This window comes from Mobula birostris, chromosome 17, assembly GCF_030028105.1.
Source record: "Mobula birostris isolate sMobBir1 chromosome 17, sMobBir1.hap1, whole genome shotgun sequence".
Taxonomy (NCBI): Eukaryota; Metazoa; Chordata; class Chondrichthyes; order Myliobatiformes; family Myliobatidae; genus Mobula; species Mobula birostris.
Genome location: NC_092386.1, coordinates 611,115 through 633,798, shown reverse-complemented (window position 1 = coordinate 633,798; position 22,684 = coordinate 611,115). Strand labels below are relative to the sequence as shown.

General features: G+C 44.3%; 1 protein-coding gene across 1 annotated transcript; it reads left to right on the top strand.

The window, feature by feature from the left end:
- Positions 1-6,699: 6,699 nt before the first annotated feature.
- Positions 6,700-21,723, top strand: LOC140211358 (uncharacterized). The gene is made up of 2 exons (XM_072281033.1): positions 6,700-6,735; positions 16,220-21,723. The coding sequence occupies exon 2, from the start codon at positions 17,340-17,342 to the stop codon at positions 18,948-18,950; it is 1,611 nt and encodes a 536-aa protein (XP_072137134.1). The 5' UTR covers positions 6,700-6,735; positions 16,220-17,339; the 3' UTR covers positions 18,951-21,723.
- The last annotated feature ends 961 nt before the right edge of the window (positions 21,724-22,684 follow it).

Below are 22,684 nucleotides of genomic sequence, written 5' to 3'. Positions count from 1 at the left end.
AATGATCTTGTTTCACTATTACGGATTGTCAGGTATGATATTGTGGCCATCACTGAATCGTGGCTGAAGGATGATTGTAGTTGGGAGTTGAATGTCTAAGGTTACAAATTGTATTGGAGGGATAGGAAGGTAGGCAGAGGGGTGTCGTGGCTCTACTGGTAAAGAATGGTACCAATCAGTGGAAAGGTGTGACATAGGATTGGAAGATGTTGAATCCTTGTGGGTTGAGTTAGGAAACTGCAAGGGTAAAAGGACCCTGATGGCAGTTATATACAGGCCTCCCAACAGTAGCTGGGATGTGAACCACAGATTACAATGGGAAATATAATGCATGTCAAAAAGGCAATGTTATGATAGTCATGAGAGGTTTCATCATGCAGATCAACTGGGAAAATCAGGTTGGTAATGGATCTCAAGAGAGTGAGTTTGTCAAATGCCTTCGAGATGGCTTTTTGAGAGCAGTTAGTCATTGAACCTACGAGGGGATCAGCTACACTGAATTGGGTGTTATGTAATGAACCAGAAGTGCTTAGGGACCTTAAAGTAAAATAACTCTTAGGAGGCAGTGATCACAATATGATTGAGATCAGCTTGACATTTGATCGGGAGAAAGTGAAGTCTGACATAGCAGTATTTCAGTGGAGTAAAGGAAATTACGGTGGTATGAGAGAGGACTTGGCCAAAGTAAATTGGAAGGAGATGCTGGCAGGAATGACAGCAGACCTGCAATGGCATGAATTTCTGGGGAAAATGAGAAAGATGCAGTATAGATGCATTCCAAAAATGAAGAAATACACAAATGGTAAAATAGTACGATTGTGGCTGACAAGGGAAGTCAAAGCTAAAGTAAAGGATAATCCAAAGAGCTTTTACAGGTATATTAAGAGCAAAAGGATTGTAAGGGATAAAATTGGTCCTCTTGAAGATCAGAGTGGTCGGCTACGTGCAGAACCAAAGGAAATGGGGGAGATCTTAAATAGGTTTTTTGCGTCTGTATTTACTAAGGAAACTGGCATGAAGTCTATGGAATTAAGGGAAACAAGTAGTGAGATCATGGAAACTGTACAGATCGAAAAGGAGGAGGTCCTTGCTGTCTTGAGGAAAATTAAAGTGGATAAATCCCCAGGACCTGACAGGGTGTTCCCTCGGACCTTGAAGGAGACTAGTGTTGAAATTGCGGGGGCCCTGGCTGAAATATTTAAAATGTCGCTGTCTACAGGTGAGGTGCCGGAGGATTGGAGAGTGGCTCATGTTGTTCCGTTGTTTAAAAAAGGATCGAAAAGTAATCTGGGAAATTATAGGCCAGTAAATTTAATGTCGATAGTAGGTAAGTTATTGGAGGGAGTACTAAGAGACAGAATCTGCAAGCATTTGGATAGACAGGGACTTATTAGGAAGAGTCAACATGGCTTTGTGCGTGGTAGGTCATGTTTGACCAATCTATTGGAGTTTTTCGAGGAGGTTACCAGGAAAGTGGATGAAGGGAAGGCAGTGGATATTGTCTACATGGACTTCAGTAAGGCCTTTGACAAGGTCCCGCATGGGAGGTTAGGTAGGAAGATTCAGGTATACATGGAGAGGTGGTAAATTGGATTAGACATTGGCCCTGTGGAAGAAGCCAAAGAGTGGTAGTAGAGAATTGCTTCTGCGAGTGAAGAAGCCAAAGAGTGGTAGTAGAGAATTGCTTCTGCGAGTGGAGGCCTGTGACTAGTGGTGTGCCACAGGGATCAGTGCTGGGTCCATTGTTATTTGTCATCTATATCAATGATCTGGATGATAATGTGGTAAATTGGATCAGCAAATTTGCTGATGATACAAAGATTGGAGGTGTAGTAGACAGTGAGGAAGGTTTTCAGAGCCTGCAGAGGGACTTGGGCCAGCTGGAAAAATGGGCTGAAAAATGGCAAATGGAGTTTAATACAGACAAGTGTGAGGTATTGCACGTTGGAAGGACAAACCAAGGTAGAACATACAGGGTTAATGGTAAGGCACTGAGGAGTGCAGTGGAACAGAGGGATCTGGGAATACAGATACAAAATTCCCTAAAAGTGGCATCACAAGTAGATAGGGTCGTAAAGAGAGCTTTTGGTACATTGGCCTTTATTAATCAAAGTATTGAGTATAAGAGCTAGGATGTTATGATGAGGTTGTATAAGGCATTGGTGAGGCCGAATCTGGAATATTGCGTTCAGTTTTGGTCACCAAATTACAGGAAGGATATAAATAAGGTTGAAAGAGTGCAGAGAAGGTTTACAAGGATGTTGCCAGGACTTGAGAAACTCGGTTACAGAGAAAGGTTGAATAGGTTAGGACTTTATTCCCTGGAGCGTAGAAGAATGAGGGGAGATTTGATAGAGGTATATAAAATTATGATGGGTATAGATAGAGTGAATGCAAGCAGGCTTTTTCCACTGAGGCAAGGGGAGAAAAAATCCAGAGGACATGGGTTAAGGGTGAGGGGGGAAAAGTTTAAAGGGAACATTAGCGGGGGCTTCTTGACACAGAGAGTGGTGGGAGTATGGAATGAGCTGCCAGACGAGGTGGTAAATGCTGGTTCTTTTTTAACATTTAAGAATAAATTGGACAGATACATGGATGGGAGGTGTATGGAGGGATATAGTCCGTGTGCAGGTCAGTGGGACTAGGCAGAAAATGGTTTGGCACAGCCAAGAAGGGCCAAAAGGCCTGTTTCTGTGCTGTAGTTTCTATGGTTTCTATGGTAAAAGCAAAAGAGAGGGCATAGAACAAAGCAAAAATGTGTGGGAAGACAGGATTTGGAAGCTTTTAGAAACCTGCGGAGAGCAACTAAAAGAATCATTAGGAGGGAAAAGATGAAATATGAAAGCAAGCTAGCAAACAATATCAAAGTGGGAGAGTAAAAGAGTTTTGAAGTATGTAAACAATAAAAGAGAGTTGAGAGTGGGTATAGAACTGCTAGGAAACGAGGCTGGAGAAATAATAACGGGGAGCCAAGGAGAATGGCAGATGAACTAAATGAGTATTTTGCATCAGTCTTCACTGCAGAAGACACTAGCAGTGTGCCAGATGCTGAAGGGTGTGAGGTAAGAGAAGTGAGTGCTGTTCCTATTACAAGTGAGAGGGTGTTGACAAGCCTGAAAGACGTAAGGTTCCATAACTCACCCAGAGCATATGACCATGAAACATGGGAGCATAATTAGGCCATTTAGCTCATCGAATCTGCTCCACCATTCCATCATGGCTGATCCCAGATCACACTCAACCCCATACTCCTGCCTTCTCAGCCTATCTTTTGATACCCTGACTGATCAATTCCACCTTAACTACACCCAAAAACTTGGTCTCTACTGCAGTCTGCGGCAGAGTGTTGCACAGATTCACTACTCTTTCACTAAAAAAATTCCTCCTTATCTCTGTTCTAAAAGGTTGCCCCTCAATTTTGAGACTGGGCCCTTTAGTTCTGGATCAGATGAACTGCACTATTGGGTTCTGAAAGAGGTGGTAGTAGTAGAGATTATGGAGGCTTGTGCAGACTTGTTTTGCTGCACTCACACGGCCTGGGCGCCTCCATGTTGGCAACCCCTGGAGATAGGGTGACTTGGGTCCCCTTGAGCTAAGATCCAGGTGATCTTCGGTGTGGGTTAACCTCCCACACCATCGTATGCTTGGGTTCTGTCCTTTAATAATGTAAGTTACCCTGGGGCCTCTGCCCCGGGGGTAGACCCGAGACCTGAGAGGTAGGATTTGTGTGTCCTGATTGCGGTCGCGCCTTTCGCTCGTGCTCCGGTATGTCCAACGATCGGCGTTCCCACGCTACCGCGGGGGCGGTTGACAGTCAGTTCTCTTGCAGGATTTGCTCCGAGCCTTTCCTCTCTAAGGCCAGCCTGGCCCAGCACACGCGTCATCGTCACCCTGTCGAGCAGAACATCCAGCGGTTGGAGGAGCCGGTGGACTGACCAAGAAGATCAGGGTCTCATGCGTGTCGCGAGTGAGCTGTGGTTGCCGGGGTAATGACCTTTCAATAAACACTGGCTGGTGCCAGAAGAATGGAAAATTGCACATGTCACTCCACACTTTTAAGAAAGGAGGAAGGCAGCAGAAAGGAAATTACAGACCAGTTAGCCTGACCACAGTGGTTGGGAGGATGTTCGAGTCAATTGTTAAGGATGAGTACTTGGTGACACAGGACAAGATAGTACAAAGTCAACATGGTTTCCTTCAGGGGAAATCCTGCCTGATGAACCTGCGCAATTCTTTGAGGAGGTTACAAGTAGAATAGATAAAGGGGATGCAGTGGATGTTGTATATTTGGACTTTCAGAAGACAAAGGTGCCACAAGAAAGTTACTGGTATTGCTGGAGCATTGGCTGATTGGTAGGAGGCAGCAAGTGGGAATAAAAGGGTTCTTTTCTGGTTGGCTGCCAATGACAAGTGGTGTTCAGCAGGGGTTGCATTTGGGACTGCTTTTTTTGTCTGTATATTAATGATTTAGATGATGGCTTTGTTGCTATATTTGCAGATGATATGATGATTGGTAGAGGGCAGGTAGTGTTGAAGAACCAGGTAGGCTGCAGAAGGACTTAAACAGATCAGGAGAATGGGCAAGTAAGTGGCAAATGAAATATATTGTTGGAAAATGCATGGTCATGCACGTTGGTAGTAGAAACAAATATGTGGACTATTTTCTAAATGGGGAGAACATCTAAAATGTGAGATGCAAGGGGACTTAGGAGTCCTTGTGCAGAACACCCTCAAGGTTAACTTCTTAGTAGAGTCAATGGTGAGGAAGGCAAATGCAATGTTAGCATTCATTTCAAGAGGTCTAGTACATAAGAGCAGTGATGCTGAGGCCTTATAATGAACAGTTTTGGGCTCCTCATCCTAGAAGAGGTGAGCTGGCATTGGAGAAGGTTCAGAGGAAGTTAAGAATGATAATTCCGGGAATGAAAGGGTTATCATACAAAGAACATTTGATAGCTTGGGGTCTGTACTTGCTGGAATTTAGAAGGATGAGAGGGATCTCATTGAAACCTTTTGAATATTGAAATGCCTAGACAGATTAGATGTGGAAAGCATGTTTCCTATAGTGAGGGAGTCTAGGACAAAAGGGCACAGCCTCAGGATAGAGGGCATCCATTTAAAACAGATGTGGATAAATTTCTTTGGCCAGAGGTGGTGAATTTGTTACCACAGGCAGCTGTGGAGGCCAGGTCACTGGGTGTATTTGAGGCAGAACTTGATAGGTTCTTGAGTGGACACGGCATTGAGGGTCGGGGGGAAGGCCGGGGAAGCTGAGGAGGGAAGAAAAGGTTCAGCCATGATAGAATGGTAGAGCAGACTTAATGGGCCAAAAGGCCTAATTCTGCTCCTAAGTCTTATGTTATCTAAGATCGTAGGACCAGAAGATATAGGAACAGAATTCAGCCATTTGGCCCATTGAGTCTGCTCTATAATTTCATCATGGCTGATCCAATTTTCCTTTCAACCCCAGTCTACTGCTTCCTTCCCATATCCCTTCATGCTCTGACCAATCGAGAATCTGTCAACCCCTGCCTTAAATATGCATAAAAAACTTGGCCTCCACACCTGCCTGCCTGTGGCAAAGAATTCCACAGGATCACCACTCTCTGGCCAAAGAAATTTCTCCTCACCTCCATTCTAAAAGGACATCCCTCTATTCTGAAGCTGTGTCCTCTGGTCTTAGACTCTCCCACCATAGGAAACATCCTCTCCACATCCACTCTATCAAGGCCTTTCACCATTCAATAGGTTTCAATGAGATCACCATTTCATTCTCCTGAATTCTAGTGAATACAGGCCCAGAGCCATCATAGGCTCTTCATATGACAAACCATTCAATCCTGGAATCATTTTCATGAACCTCCTTTGAACCCTCTCCAGTTTCAGCACATCCTTTCCAAGATAAGGGGCTCAAAACTGCTCACAATCTCCAAGCGAGGCTTCACCAATGCTTCATAAAGTTGCAACTTTACATCATTGCTTTTATATTCTAGCCCTCTTGAAATGAATGTTAACATTGCATTTGCCTTCCTCACCACAGACTCAACCTGCATGTTAACCTTCAGGGAATCCTGCACAAGGACTCCGAAGTTCCTTTGCAGCTCAGTTTTTTTGTGTTTTCTCTCCATTTAGAAAACTGTCGGCTTTTTCATTTCTTCTACCAATGTGCATAGCCATACACTTCCTGACACTGTATTTCATCTGCCCCTTCTTTGCCCAATCTTCTAATTTGTCTGTATCCTTCTGTAGCCTCTCTACTTCCTCAAAACTACCTGCCCCTCCACCTATCTTCATATTGTCTGCAAACTTTGTGACAAAACCATCAATTCTGTCATCCAAATCATTGACGTATAACATAAAGAAGAAACTGTCCCAACACAGACCCCTATATCCAGCAATATTGCTCTAGATCTCCTGTTAATTTTGCACAAATGAGAAGTTGGAGCCTCAGAATCAGGCTAATTGGTGTATAACATGAAATGTGTTGTTATGCAGTAGCAGAACACTGCAATACATAATAATAAAAAAATAAATTACAGTAAATGTATATAAATCAAATAATATTCAGACTCAAATATTAATATTGCAGGGGAATTCAAAACAACACTCGGACTGTCTTTTATTTCCGTAGCCACGTGAGAATCATCTCTCAGAGAGCGGTGATTCTGAATTACACAGTCAATAATGCTCCCTCTTAAGACAGCTACAGACTTCAAGTCAAGGTTTCCTGATAAGGTAAATTGATGTAGCAATCCAAGCATTTGTGTGACGGAATAAAAGTAGCTGTTCACACCAAGCACCACAGCTGGAGGAGGGTGATTAGCAACTAGCTCAGCATCTTGCTGATGTTTTAATAATACTTGGTTTTCCACACTCCCTTTTATCTTATCGTCATTTTCTGTTCGCTTCTACTAGAACATTCAACAGTCACACACTATCATTAACTCTCGAAATTCCTTTTTCATCACCCTGATCAATTTCTCCTTCCTGAAAGGGTAGCTCGTAAGAGGCAGAGAAAGGTTGCATTGCAGGACAAGCTTCTTCATCATATTCGGGATCGTACGTTTTATTTTCTATCCAGAGAGCTTTGGTAACCTGGGGAAACACGCGTGCCTTGGGTGGTTTGCAAAAGCAGGAAACAAGGGAACGTCCTAGGGGCCGCAATAGCCCTACTACCAGGATTATTAGAAGTAGGATTCCCCCATTGTCTGCTGTCATGACCCACCACCACCCTAAAAGGCCTCCAAATTACCACTATCCTCTTTGCAGTTGTAATCATGAATTTCCATTGCCGTTTTCCAGATTTGTTCTACACTTTTCTGTATATGGTCTGCTAAATGGGTAATATTTTCAGATTCAGCAGGGTTGTCGGTGCAGCACTCTTGACCTATAAGCGTGCACACCTCCCGCTTCTCAGCTAGTATAAGATCAAGGGCATCCTGTTCTACAGGGCAACTTGTCGTACCGCTACTACCTCGGCCGTAAGTTCCCCAATTTGCCCCTGTGTTTCTTCCAAGGCTGAATCGATATCATTCACTATTTCCTCTGGGGCGGTGGCTGATTTTATAACTTCTGACGCTATCAGCCCTGTTCCCCAAAGGGGAAACATAATCATCCAAAATCGTTCATCCTCTGAGATAGCCCTCATCCTCTTTCCGCATCTGGGTGATTCCATTCACCGTGGTGGTCCTCTTGCTTGACAGAGGGGCTAGTTGTAGATAGAGTACCACCAGGGGTGCAGTGCTAATTTTTTAGGTGCCAGGGCTGACAAAATGCTTGCCATTTCCTATAGCCTCTCTCTATATATGTCACACCCAATTTGTGTACCTGCTCATTTCATGTACTGGGCAACTTCCTCGCCCCATTCATGTAATGAGCAGGTACGCAAATTGGGTGTGACATATATATATATATATATATATATATATATATATGAATAAGGCTTCTTATAATGTCAAGCACTAAACCAAGATGAAAGAAATATATGAATTCCAGAGCTCCACAGAAATATAGCGACCGTTAAGACATTAACAAGATTATAGCCTATCACTACATTTCAGTGTATAACTGGTACAATAAAACATATAATAATTATTTAATAATATGACAAAGTATTGCACGGTTGCACTCTCTAATTATCATAAAATATAATTATCAAGCAAGTAAAGAAAAAGACGGTAATCATGTGTTTTACCAATTTAAAAGTAATTACCTACTTACCAAATGCCACCAATGAGAAGATTCACAATAGTTTCCACAAAGGGTCAGGTGTAATATGTGTTCGGGGGTCTGAAGCAACCCTTGTCCTGGTGTCATCTGCTGATCTGTGGTACCGCAGCCATAATGTGACATACAGCTCAGGATTCCACTGAACTAGAGGAGGTCCGTGTAGTTTAACAAACATAAGGGATGATACATGATTTATGAGAATTCTTGAGTGTGTTGTTGTTATTATCAAGTTCATGTGACTGAATCCTCTCTCACACTCAGCAGTACTAAAAGGAATAACTTGTGAACAGCTCAGTAATGGGCGTAAATGTTGGGGGATGCAGCGTCCACGATCCTCCACATAATCTCTGAAGGCATTTATTACAGAGGAAGAAGAAAGCTTAAACCTCTTACAGAGAGATGATATTGCAGCTTCTAATTCTCCATAATTAGGCAGTATTTCAGCAGGCCGGTTATCTTTATCAAGGACACACATTTCATTTAGCAGGGATTTATACATACTTTGAGGTTTAGAAATTTGAGAACCTTTCAAGGATGTTGCCGTGAACATACGGTGCTGCAAATTGTTTATAAGACTAGTAAGAAACTGTAGATAATTAATGGAGACAATTTTGTTGTTGCTTGTTAAGGTAATTTCTCCAAACTTCCCCTTTTCAACCGCCTCTTGAGCTTCTAAAGTTTTTGCACCAGGTTGTTCTTTCAGTCCATGCAGTGATCTTATGCTCTGTTTGTCTGCATAAACAATTGTAGTAGTGGGTTTCTGTGAACACTCTGACAGTAAGCCAAGTTCATGCAACATGTCATACATTAGAGCTAAGTCCAATAGAAACTGTTCTGAAGAGAGTCTTTTCAACAGACCTTCATAGGTTTTTCTGTCACTCCCAGATCTTGTTTCATCCTTCATTGCTTTTTCAAAATGAAAACACAGTGCTTCATAATTTTGCCACACTGCTGGAAGTGTTGGAAACAAGCTAGCTACGCACCTGGTGCCCAGGAGGACACGGCCTATTTTGCAAATTTGTTGTTCTAGTTGAGAGGCACATTCAGACAGTTCCTTTTGATTTAGAATCTACTGTAAACAGAGTACAATTTGTCCATAAATGATTGAAAATGATTTATTCCATGAACTTCTCTCACTGAATCACCTACTGCCAGTTCTAATCTGTGATTAAGACAGTGCCAAATTATCAGGGTAACATTTCTTGAGAATTGTAGCAACAGCAGATTTGACACCAAGGATTACGCTCGCCCCATCACCAGCAAATGCTACAAGGTTCTGTTTCAAGTAAGAGTCATCAAACCCATGGTTATTGAGACAGTTCAATAGATGCTGAGGAATAGTTGCAGCTTTCTGATCAGGCAGTTCAATTAGATCTGAAAGCATAAAATGGAGATCACCTTCCTTATCACTTTCACATTTCAAATAAACTATTAGGGCGGTCTTAATGCTCAGGCTTGTTGATTCATCAATGAGAACAGAAAATTTGCCACTTATTTGCTTGATATGCTGGCAAATTTTCTTTTTCATATTAATGGCTATGTGATTAATTATCTCTGTAGCACTAGTGTATCACTGCAGTCCAATTCCAATGTCAATACCTTTTTTTTTGAAGTTCCAATAAGCCAAAGTGATCAGAGTATGGCCTGTCATTCTGAGCTAAATAATATGCCGAACGAAAAATTGAACAAGTTGCCTTTAGATGCAAAGCATTCATGGTGTCACATAATTTTCCAACAGCATCTTCTCTAGCTATATTTTCAACACTTAGAGCAGCAGTGTGAGCTTTTGATAGTTTGTGATCAACAATTTTTTCTGAGAGACTTCAAGCGTGTACTTTGATCGGCTCCATAATAGGATACTTGGTACATCTGCCCTGCCGATTCTCCCGTGATCTTTTAAGTTCTTCAGGCTGTAGCACTTTACATAGCTAGCCAGCCATCCCGTACTAGCCTGAAACTCCTTCTTTTTGCTCTCCTCAACTCCCTCGCAGTAGTGCTCATAGAGACTGTGCTTTTTCACACATAATTTTGCCTTCAACAGAGATATGCTTCTGTGACATGTCCTCTAGCCACACACTTAATGCTTTCTCAGTCTTTGCAAGCACTTTATCACGAACCAGAGAGACCATTTTTGCCGTTGTAGGGGTAGCACTAACACTTCCACGAATTTCAGCTTCTTTCTGCTTTATTGTGCGAATGCTCGATCCGTTCTTCCCGACCTCACAGCCCACTTCGGCAAGCGACATGCCACTTTTTAAAAGATCTAAGATTTTTATTTTCTCAGCGAACAATGCTCAAGCAATGAGTGCTGGAGAGATACTGAGGATCTGTGAAATGATGGGAGGCTACAGCAGGGTATGCTGGGACAATGGGTCGAGCGAGGAGGATTTCACAAATACCTAAATAAAAAACAGTCACAGCTCCAGGATTTCACCAAAAAGGATCAAATATCTTAATATTATTAGTGGTATTTTGCCCACCAGCCACCACCCACTCTCCCCAACCCCTACTTCTGTAAAACTCCCTCTATTTAATATGCGGCCAACAACGGCCAACCTTCTGCGAAATCACATATGACATCAGGGTTCTGGGATTAGTCAAATTATAGAGGGGAAACCATCATCCCTCGAACTGATTGTCTCGGGGAAGGCTAACAGTTGCATTACCGGGTCCTTGTAGGTGATGCGAGGTTACTGGAGGTTGATGGTATGCCCCAACCCCTGATATATTCAGGTTCTTTCCAAAGAATCAGGATCCAAAATGCCCTTTCATAAGGGACTGATAGTCTTTGGTCCTGTTTTGATGAAATGGGATGTGTACTCATGGTATTACAGAACCAGAGTGGGTGGGTATGGCCATGCAGATCCAGCAGATTCATATGTTCTTGCAACGTGTATATTCATAGATCTACTACTACTACGTCGACTCAGGCCTAGGGGGCCGGCGTCGGGCATGATGACGGACTCTCCCCTTCTCCCTCTCCCTCATCAGTGTGTTCAGTTCATCTACATTAGCCGCGCCGCTGTCTTCTAGGAGTGTGTTGACCATAGTCTTGGGAGGGTGCCCAGGGTTCATCCTCCCATGCTTGGGATCCCTTATGATGACTAGGCTGGCAGGTAGCTCGGGGTGGTGTAGACAGTGCCCCGCTAGTTGCAGTCTTCTCGCCTCGATTTTAGTGGTGACCATCGGTAGGTTGTTATAGAGCTCAACGTTCGTCATGTGCTGTTGCCAACTCACATCAAGAGCCATCCGGAGCATTCGTGTATAGCAACCATCTAGAGACTTTCGCATTGTTTTGGTGAGTGTCCATGTCTCGCATCCGTACATGAGAATAGACTCTATGACTGCTATGAAAATTCTCTTTTTAAGCCCTCTGGTCAGGTTTGACTTCCAGATTTCCTTCATGTTGTTCATAGCCCTCCATGCCAGCGCCTTCCATATCTTTGTGTCCTTCTCCGAACTCATCATTCTTGACCCGAGGTACTTGTAGTCAAAGACTTTCTTAATGGTATCATTCTCTACGGTCTTCAGAGTACCATCATCACAGTTAAACGCCATGTACTCTGTCTTTTTAGCGTTTAGGTGAAGTCCAACTTTACTGCACTCAATTTCCACTTCTGTCAGTAGCTGCTGTGCTTCCTCCATCTGGTTAGAGAGCAGGACTATGTCATCTGCAAAATCTAGATCTGTGAGCATAACTGGTCTGACCCTTCTGGTTTGCCCTGGGTTTATGGTAAAACCAAGCTTGTCATGATCTTTGGTAGCTTGTCGCAGAGTGTAATCAAGGACGATTATAAAGATGTAGGGTGCCAGAGTGTCTCCTTGCAGCTCACCAGCTAGGAGCTCGAACACTGCTGTTTCTCCATCTGGTGATACAACTTTCACCATAGTTTTGGTATAGCTGGACTCTATTGCTCTCAGTAGATGGTCTGGCACTCCGTAAGCTTTCAGGATCTTCAGCATTTTACCTCGGTGAATGGAGTCAAAAGTTTTGTGAAGATCGATGTAAGTAAGCACGGCTGGTAGGTTGTTCTTCTTGACTTCCTCAATGATCCTATGGAGGGCAAGTATTTGCGTCACTGTTGTGCGCTTCTGCCAAAAGCCATTCTGATTGAATCTTAGCTTAGGATCAATGGCAGTGCGAATCCTGTTCAAGATCATCCAATTGTATAACTTTGCTAGGATGCAGGTCAAGCTGATACCGCGGTAGTTATCTGTCTTCGTGAGGGATCCAGACTTGGGGACTGGGATAATGTTTGAGAGTGACCACTGTTCTGGTTTGTCGCCTTTCATCAGTGCCGTATTGCATATGTCCAGCAAGATGTCGTCCAGGTCACAGTTCTTCAGGACATCTGGTGGTATCCCATCTGGTCCAGCGCTCTTGCCCTGTTTGAGTGCATATTTGGCCTTCTTCAGTTCCTCAATGGTGAATGGGCCGTCATTGATGTCGACTTGCATTAGTATCATGGGTATGTCCTCTTCTTCTTCTGTGATCGTTGGAGGGCTTCCCAGCAGGTTCTTAAAGTGGGTAAACCATGTCTGGACACAGTCCCCTGCTGTTTTACCATTTATTTGACCTGATGGGGACTTCTTCCGTCTACCGATCTCATTGACTAGGCGCCATGATTCTCTATGCTGCAGTCTTCATTAGCAGCTTCTATCCCTCTAATCCTCTCAGCTAATTCCTCTTCCTTCAGTTGGTTGTAGGTGGCAAAGAGGTTCTTCTTTGCTGTCTTGAAATTGTCTCTTAGCTCTTCTGTTTTGCTCCTTCTAAGTTCGGCATGACAAGCATTGACCACACTTCTTGCTGTGACGACGTCAGGATGTTTCGAGATCCAGCTCTACTTGATTCGCTTCACAGTAGGCAAACTCTTTGTTGCATCTGTGTGTGTGTCTATGAGCCGTTGATAGCGGTTGGTGGCAGTCTCTTCCTCCCCCCTTTCCAGTGGGCCGAAGTGATTTCTCACCTCCACTGTGTACTGGGCTTGAAGAATAGGTTGTGAGGAGAATGCCTTCCAGTCTACCTTCTCCTTAGGACCTGTGGCTTTGGGTTGCTGCAGGCTGAGTCTTACTTGCATTGACACTACTCTGTGGTCAGAACTGACCGAGTTGAAGGTGCTGTAGGCTTCTGTGTTGATCACACAATTACGCCACTTTGTTCTTACGAGGATGTAATCGAGCTGTTTCCTGTAGATGGAGGTTCTGTTTTCGTATGTCCACAGTTTACCAGCTTGCTTCTTGAATTGTGTGTTGGCGGCAATGAGACTCTGTTCCTGGATGAAATCAACTAGATATTATCCATTTCTGTTGGTAAAGTCTTGGTATGAGTATGGAACATCTTCCAGTCCGACCTGGGCATTAAAATCGCCGAGCACAGCCAGGAAGATATGTGCCGGTATTGAAGTGACAGCTTGGTGAAGTTACAGTTGTGCAGGGAGTAACAGATGATGGCAGAGGTCGCCGGGTTTCCGCTGAATTCCGCAGTAAGGATTCTGTCACTGACTGAGACTACGCCCCTCAGTGCCTTCTTCGCCTTGTGGTTCAACATAACCCTACTCCACCTTGTGCTGACATCGTCGTCGGCTGTCTCCACGTGGACGAGGTGATGAGCTGCATCCCCTCTACCTCTGTCAACCTCATCTCTTCATCAGGGTGTACACGACGGTGTTCTTGGATCCCCAGGATGGAGATCTCATATCTGCTTGCCTGTGATGCCAACTCTGTGCATCGAGGCAAGAGACAGATGGTGTTTGCGTTGAAGGTTGAGATGATCGTTTTTACCTTACAACGCAAAAGAGGCGCAGTTCGCTCAGCCCCCCTGTCGGACTCAACTCTCCCCGTGGGGTTTGAGGTTGCATCTTTGTACTGCCTGTCTCGGCCAGGGTCTGGGCGTTCTGCAGAGTTCCTGAGCACTCCCGGCTCTGGAAGTATAGGGTTTGTTGGCTTGTCTGTTATCATGATGCCTTACAAGGCACGAAACGAAAGACTGTGTGGTGCACCACTCCTCACACAGACAGTAGGTGGCCGTTGACTCACAAAGAGTTCATCCGCCCTTTGGCAGGTTTTGTTTTCAGTCCTGCTGGGTGCCTACACACCCTCCTCCATGGTTAACCGGAGTGCACCGGGGGTAAGCCGGTTGAGTTGCCAACAACCTGACTCGAGACAGGCAGTACAGGGCTACGTGGTACCAGTAGCAAGGCAAGGCCCTGACCTGACAATCCAATTCATAGGTCATACGCATAAATGTATATTCGTAGGTCATACGCATAAATGTATATTCATAATGTATATTCATAGGTCATACGGATAAATGGATTAGGCAGTGGGTGTGCTGTGTTTCCCTGCCCCCCTCCCCAACATCCCTTTCAATGCTGTCAGTATCAGCTGGAGGGTCCTCATTCTGGCTTGCATTGGATGACATGGATCCAATTAGGTCTTCCTTCAAGTCTGAGTGAAGTCCTGGTGGCCAGCAGACTTTGAAACGGCCCTTTCCACCTACGAGAGAGGGAATCCCTTCTCATCGTCCTTACATACACCATGTCTCCTAGCTTAAAAAGGATGGGTGTTTTCCTCACCCGGCTGAGGTAGGGCTGCTTTCATTGTTTTCGTTTCTTCCTGAGCGCCTCTCTAAGAGCCTTTTCCATTTCTAAAGTTTTCTCAACAGCCCAGATTAAGGGTGTGTTTTCTCCTTCTATGGGGAGGGGGGAACCTGCAGGTAGGGATCATTCCATTATGACTTCAAATAGGGTTAATTTCGTGGTCCTGTTGACAGGGTTCCACAAGACATAGAGGACTTCTTCTTCGGTTGTCCGTTGAAATCCGTTGACCACGTCCACTCCTTTAACAGTGAGATCTTTGATGACTATACAGTCCTATCCTGGACCCACAAGCTCTATGCAGGTGGGACATGTATATGTGGTAGTGGTGGCAACCATGGCTGCATTTCTCCTGGCTCTCTTCTGGTTGTTCTTTCCATCTCCAGAATACGAACCCCATCCCTACACAGCTGTCGCCAAGTGGACTACCGGCAATGTTCCCTCTAATTTTTAGTAGTCAGTGTGCGCAAAAATCTTACGTTGTGCAAATTTTTTTCCTGTGACAAAAGTATGTGCGCACTGAATACACACATGGCACAGTTTACGTAGGTTTACAAAATATTTGACATAAAACTGCACAGAATAACAACAAAATAACATACATATTTAAGTCACTCAGTTATTTTTTCTCTCTCCTGTCTTTAGCATTTACCCGTTCTTTGTAAACTCTATCTAGACTAATAGAACTTCCACCCAATTGATAGCTTATGATTCTCATTAACATATCCAAATCACATTCACCTAAACGGTTTCTCAGCTTGTTTTCGAGTTGATTCATTAGGCTAAAACCTCGCTCACAGTCCGCACTAAACGCAAGAAAGGTTCCCTCAATGTCCATTGTCATGTGTGAAGACAAGCAGAGCTGCAGAATGGATGCTGTTAATGAGAGAGAGATGACAAGGGACAAAGGAGAGCCATTCAAAATGCTAATGAGAGAGAAAAGAGAGATAACAAGAGAGAGACACATAATTCAGTATGTTGGCATCTGCCACAGACAGTTTGCTTTAAACCTGAACTGTTCATTAACAATCCTGCTGAGACAATAGGAAGTGTGAAGTTTGGTGGACAGGTGATACCCCATCGGGGGCAGGGGGGGAGTAAAATAGCACAGGACACACGCCACGAGACCCTGGAAAGAGCATTGCGCGCCACAAGTTGGTGGAGTTTGGAGGACCGATTCGCGGAAATCGGTCAGAGGCTCACAGGGTGTAAAGGTACGACCGGTGGGAACCTGTTGTGCGTCCGCCCTTGCCTGGGTGCCAGGTTCACCACGGAAGAATGATCACATCTGGAATGGCGGGGTCACAGTCGGTGACCACAACGGGATCGGAAGGCCTCGAAAGGTCTGCCTGAAACCTCAACTGTATCTCTCACTCTCTCTCTCTCTCCAACAGCACAACAACAGCGATTACTTCGAACTACACTAGACTGAACTGAACTCTGCTTCACCTTAAGACCGATCATTTTACCCCTAGACTGCGATAGAGGTTGACTGATTCCTATTACCCTATTTCTGTGTATATGTGTATACTATAATTGCTAACCTGTTACATTCATATCCTTGCGGTTAGTGTACTGTACTGTTTATTTTTTAATAAAACTTTATTAGTTTCTAGTAATCACAGACTCCAACGAGTGTTCCATTTCTGCTGGTTTGACAACCCAGTTACGGGGTACATAACATAAGTGGGGGCTCGTCCAGGATTTTGAACGCCAAAATTGGGACTGGTTAAATTGATTGGGTTAAATTCCCGTATAAAAAAAAGGGCAAACAGCAGAAATGGAGATTGAGGAATTTCTAAAGGTGCCAACCTTGGAGGCATTAGAGGATGCCAAGAAATCAGAATTGGCGACTGTTGCAAAATGGTTGAATCTTTTGAAGGGGAAGCAGACAATGAGGAGAGCGGAGATGCACAGAGCCATCGTTGAGTATTATGTATCTGAAGATGTGTTTCCCCGCGGGGAGCTGGAGATGGTGTCTATGAGTAAACCTGGTGGGGAGGCGGTGCAGCTGCAGATGGAAAGATTAAGGCTCGAGCATGAGTTCCAAGTAAAGCAGCTAGAAAGGGAAGAGAGAGAAAAGCAGCTAGAACGGGAAGAGAGAGAGAAGCAGCTAGAAAGGGAGGAAAGAGAGAAGGAAAGGGAGTTTGAGCTGGAGAAATTAAAGATAACGCTAGAGGGGGGCCAAATGCCAGACCAAGGTGGAGGGTTCAGGGTGACCTAGGAGGTTAGGTTGGTTCCCCCATTTGAGGAGGCTGATGTTGATCGGTACTTTCTACATTTCGAAAAAGTCGCTGCAAGTCAGGACTGGCCGAGGGCTAAGTGGGCTGTTTTACTCCAGAGCGTGCTTAAGGGGAAGGCTCAGCAAGCTTACTCAGCGTTGTCAGCAGAAGATGCACAGAAGTATGATGTGGTAAAAGAAGCTATACTCAGGATTTATGAGTTCGTCCTGGAGCCATACCGGCAAAGATTCTGGAATGTGAGGAAGCAGTGTATTTAGAGTTTGCCTGTGAGATGCAAATGTATTGTGAGCATTGGTGCGCCTCGAAAGGGGTCACTAGTGATTACGACAAACTGCTACAGCTAATACTGATTGAGCAATTTAAAGGTTGTGTCCCTGAAGGTATGAGGCCCTATCTAGATGAGAAGGAGGCAGAAACCTTAGCCGCGACTGCTAACTTAACGGATGAGTACACGTTAACACACAAAGCAAAGTTTACCCCGAGTAAGAGCTACCAGAAGGGTAGTCGAGAGGGCAGAGAAGGTCCGCCAGCAAAACCAGAAAGTAAGCCGGGGACTGGTGAGAAGGATAAGGAGGACGGGAAGCAGTTTGGTAGGAAGTCTCCTGGTTTCGTATGCTATAATTGTGGGAAAGCCGGTCACATTGCGTCCAGGTGTTTTGCCCCAAAGAAGGAGACGGGGAAAGGAAAAATGATGACTCTGACTGGCTGTATTGAGCCGGCAAACAAACCACTAGGGAAGAAGAGGTCTGATAGAGTTCAGGAAGGACGTGAGAAGTTTACTTCGGCCGGATTGGTGTCGGTGAAGGAGGGGTCAACTCCAGCTCCAGTACGGATCTGGAGAGACACTGGGGCTTGTCAATCATTGATCTTAAAGAGGGTGTTAGAATTCAGTGCAGAGACCGAGAGTGGGGAGGTCAGTGTGATAAATGGCATTGGGAAAGGGACTGAAGCAGTACCTTTGCACCAGATATACCTGAAAAGTGACTTGGTCTCCAGACCTGTCACGATAGGGGTGAGGCCCAAATCACCGATAGAAGACGTGGAGATCTTACTCGGTAACGACCTTGCAGGTGAAGATCTGTACCCAGCAGTAAAGCTGACGAGCAAACCTGCCAGGACTGAGGATCCGCCCATGGATTCACAGGTTTATCCCGCTTGCGCAGTAACTCGACGCATGTCGAGAAAGGCTGCCGAATCGAATGTAGATTTAGCTGAGACGTTTTTACCAGCCTTGTACCAGGAGGGGTTAGAAAGTGAGAAGAAGGAGCATAGTGGAGTGGAAGGAAGTGAGGGAGTTGAGGTAGATTTATCATTAGCAAGGAAGGAATTTATACAGGCACAGGAACAAGACGAGGAGCTGATGGTTTTGACGGAGACAGCTCTCTCTGAAAAAGAAATAAAAAGGGAACTGGTGGGCTATTATGTGAAGGAGGGAGTACTGATGAGGAAGTGGAGACCGAGTACCGTGCCCGCAGATGAGGAGTGGGGGGTGGTACACCAGGTGGTAGTGCCGGAAATTTATAGGGACGAGATTTTTAACCTGGCCCACAAGATACCCCTCGGTGGACATTTCGGGATGAGGAACACAGTTGATAGAATTATGAAAGAGTTTTACTGGCCAAACATGAGGAAGGATATTATTGAATATTGTAGACGGTGTCACACCTATCAGGTGATAGGTAAGCCGAACCAGGTCCTGCCTAAAGTGCCCCTTCGACCGATACCCACTTTCGAGGAACCTTTTTCCCAAATAATTGTGGATTTTGTCGGTCCCCTGCCCAGAACTGCGAGTGGGCGAGAGTATGTGATGACTATGATGTGTACCGCCACTAGGTTTCCTGGCAAGCATCAAGGCTCCCACAGTGGTAAAGGGCGCTTGTAAAATTGTTCACTACGGTGGGGCTGCCAAGGGAAATTCAGTCAGATCAGGGGAGTGTCTTCACATCTCGCACCCTCCGACGGATGTTGGATGAGATGGGAGCAAAGCAGAATTTGGCCTCCGCGTCCCACCCAGAGTCCCAAGGGGCGTTGAAGAGATTCCACGCAACGTTAAAGACCATGATTAAAACTTATTGTCATGGGAACACTAGAGACTAGGATGATGCCTTGCCTCTCTTGTTACTTGCCGTAAGGGACACGGTTCAGGAGTCACTGGGGTTCAGCCCATTCGAGCTCGTCTTCGGTCATAGGCCCAGAGGACCTCTGACCTTACTGAAAGAGCAATGGTCCAGCCCGACAGTACAAGTCAATGTGATTGATTATGTTTTAAAATTTCGTGAGAGGCTTAAAAGGATCTGTGACCTTGCCAAAGGAAATCTACGAGACTCCCAAACAAAAATGAAACAGTGGTATGATAGATGAGCCCCAGAGCAGGTGCTGCAAGTGGGCGATAGGGTCTTAGTTCTGTTTCCAGTGGTAACCAACCCCCTCCAGACGAGATTCCACGGTCTGTACAAAGTGATTAAACAGATAGACTTTTTGAATTATGTTATTGAAACGCTGGACAGACATAAGCCGACACAATTAGTGCATATCAATATGCTAAAAGCTTACCACGATGAGAAAGCAGATCTAGTTGGTGCTATCACAAAAATAAATGAGGCTGTGGTGCCAAATGATAAGGGGAAAACACGTCTTGAAAAGATAAACATGGTGCCGACCAGATTGGAGAACTCTGTTGTTTTAGCCAACTTTGCTGATAAAGTCTCTCACTTAACCCCTGAACAGAGCGAGTCGCTGATAAAGCTAATTAACCGGCATGCAGATGTATGTCTGGATGTCCCGAGGTGATGCAAGGGGATGGTACATGATGTTATTGTTACGTCAGATCAGCCTATTAAGCAACACCCCTATAGGATGAACTTGGAGAAGGGCAAGTTAGTGGAGAAAGAAATTGAACACATGCTGGCCACAGGCATTATTAGGCATTCCAAAGTGGAATGGGCCACTCCCTGTGTGGTTGTCCCGAAACCCGATGGGAACATAGGATTCTGTACAGATTACAGAAGGGTGAACACCATCACAAAAACTGATGTTTACCCCATCCCAAGGGTAGACAATTGCATCGATAAAGTGGGGAGAGCTAAGTACATCACAAATATCGATTTGCTGAAAGGGTACTGGTGTGTTCCTTTAACCAACCGGGCTAGAGAGATCTCAGCATTTGTCACTCCATCTGGGTTATACGAATATAATGTTTTACCTTTTAGTATGAAGAACGCCCCAGGGACCTTCCAAAGGATGATTAATTCAGTGATAAATGGGTTACAGAACGCAGAAGCGTATATTGAAGATTTAGTGGTCGGGAGTGACACATGGGAGGAGCACATTGTGGCAGTAGAGGAACTGTTTAAACGGCTGTCTGAACCCAACCTGACAGTGAACCTCGCGAAAAGTGAGTTCGGCCACGCTAAGGTCACAAATCTGGGATTTGTGGTAGGACGGGGGCAGCTGGCACCGATGCAGGCTAAGGTGCAGGCTATCTCTGAAGTTCCCATCCCGACGGACAAGAGGGCCCTGAGAAGGTTTTCGGGGATGGTGGGGTAGTATCGGAAGTTTTGTAAAAACTTCGCGGATATTACCCTCCCTCTTACTAAGCTCTTGCCGAAGAATGAGAAGTTTGTGTGGAACGACCTTTGTCAACAAGCCTTCGAGAGTCTGAGGGTGATTCTGTGTCACCACCCTGTATTGAATGCGCCTAACTTTTCAAAACCCTTCTCCCTAGCAACAGATGCTAGCGACGAAACGGCAGGGGCGGTGCTGTTGCAGACAGACAAAGAGGGAATTGAACACCCAGTGGCTTATTTTTCTAAGAAGTTTAATGTCCATCAGAGAAATTATTCCACTGTGGAAAGGGAATTACTGGCAATCATTCTGGCATTACAACATTTTGAGGTTTATATTTGTCCGGCACGGAAACCGCTGATAGTTTACACTGATCACAATCCATTAGTGTTTTTGACCACATTGAAGGATAAAAACAGACGCTTGTTAATTTGGAGTCTGATATTACAGGAATTTGTTATAAAGATAAAACATGTAAAAGGAACCGACAATGTGATTGCTGATTGTCTGTCCAGGTGTTAAAATTTAAAGTTCTCTGTATTAGCCAAATAGCTGATGACTATTTTGTATTTTGTAATATGCATTCATGCCCGTAATTTTTACCCCCGGTAAAAATTCTTTTAAGGGTGGGGGTGTCATGTGTGAAGAGCTGCAGAATGGATGCTGTTAATGAGAGAGAGATAACGAGAGACAAAGGAGAGCTATTCAAAATGCTAATAAGAGAGGAGAGATAATGAGAGTGAGACACATAATTCAGTATGTTGGCGTCTGCCACAGACAGTTTGCTCTGAACCTGAACTGTTCATTAACAATCCTGCTGAGACAATAGGAAGTGTGAAATTTGGTGGACAGGTGATACCCCATCGGGGGGGGGGGGGTGGAATAAAATAGTGGGTTTGCTAAGGCACCAGGACACACACCACGAGAGCCTGGAAACTGTATCTCTCTCTCTCTCTCTCTCTCTCTCCAATGGTACAACAACAGCGATTACTTCGAACTACACTAGACTGAACTGAACTCTGCTTCACCTTAAGACCGATCATTTTATCCCTAGACTGCGATAGAGGTTGGTTGATTCCTATTACCTTAGTTCTGTGTATATGTGTATACTATCATTGCTAACCTGTTACATTCATATGCTTGTGGTTAGTGTACTGTATTACTTATTTTTTAATAAAACTTTATTAGTTTCTAGTAACCACAGACTCCAACGAGTGTTCCATTTCTGCTGGTTTGACAACCCAGTTACGGGGTACGTAACACCATCAACTGTGCAAGATCGCAAGACTGTTCATTTTGAAGTACAAATGCCACCATTTGAGCAAAGTTTGAAATCAGTTTGGATTTAATTTTTTCTTGCACAGAAAATTTGAAATCATTAAACTGTCTAACTATTACAGTATTTTCAGCTAGATAATCATGATATTTTAGACATAAGGCATTAAGTTGTTCATTGCCAAATGTGAAGTCGCAATCTGCAATTGTGGAAAAATCAAAAGCTGATCATTCTTGTACCTCATCTTCAGGAAACCTTTCTTCTAAATGAACACAAAGACTATTTATAAAAGTCAACTGTGAACTTGTATCTACTATGACATTTTCTTCATGTTGTTGGCTTTGCAAAACTTAAACTTTGTCACTTCACGAAACATTGTCTCCCAGATACTGCTTTCTTATCTTGTTAATTCTGCCTCGCACAAAATGAAGTGAATCAATCGGTGTCAGGCTACTCTTGTACAGAACCTTGCAGTGCGGCCAGTTCATCAAAGACATCACTTAAAACCTGTAAAGCTACTTTGTATGTGATGCTTATCAATTTCTTGTGACAGTATTTAGCCACAGGGTCATTTGACTGATCTTTTTCAATGAAAACTTAGTAAGCTATCTACAGGATTTGAAACAGATCTTTGTAAACTTTACGATATGAACACTGTCCGCCAAAGATGGCTGCCGCCATGATGCAGCTGTAGAAACCGGAACAGGAAAGGTGAGGTGACGTAAATTAGTGACGTGCATTGTGGTATTTAAAAACCGACTAACTAGTTAACAGAA

What these genes read in the sequence shown, in the direction of transcription:
- LOC140211358 (XM_072281033.1), top strand. Translation starts at nt 17,340, where the DNA reads ATGCAAATGTATTGTGAGCATTGGTGCGCCTCGAAAGGGGTCACTAGT.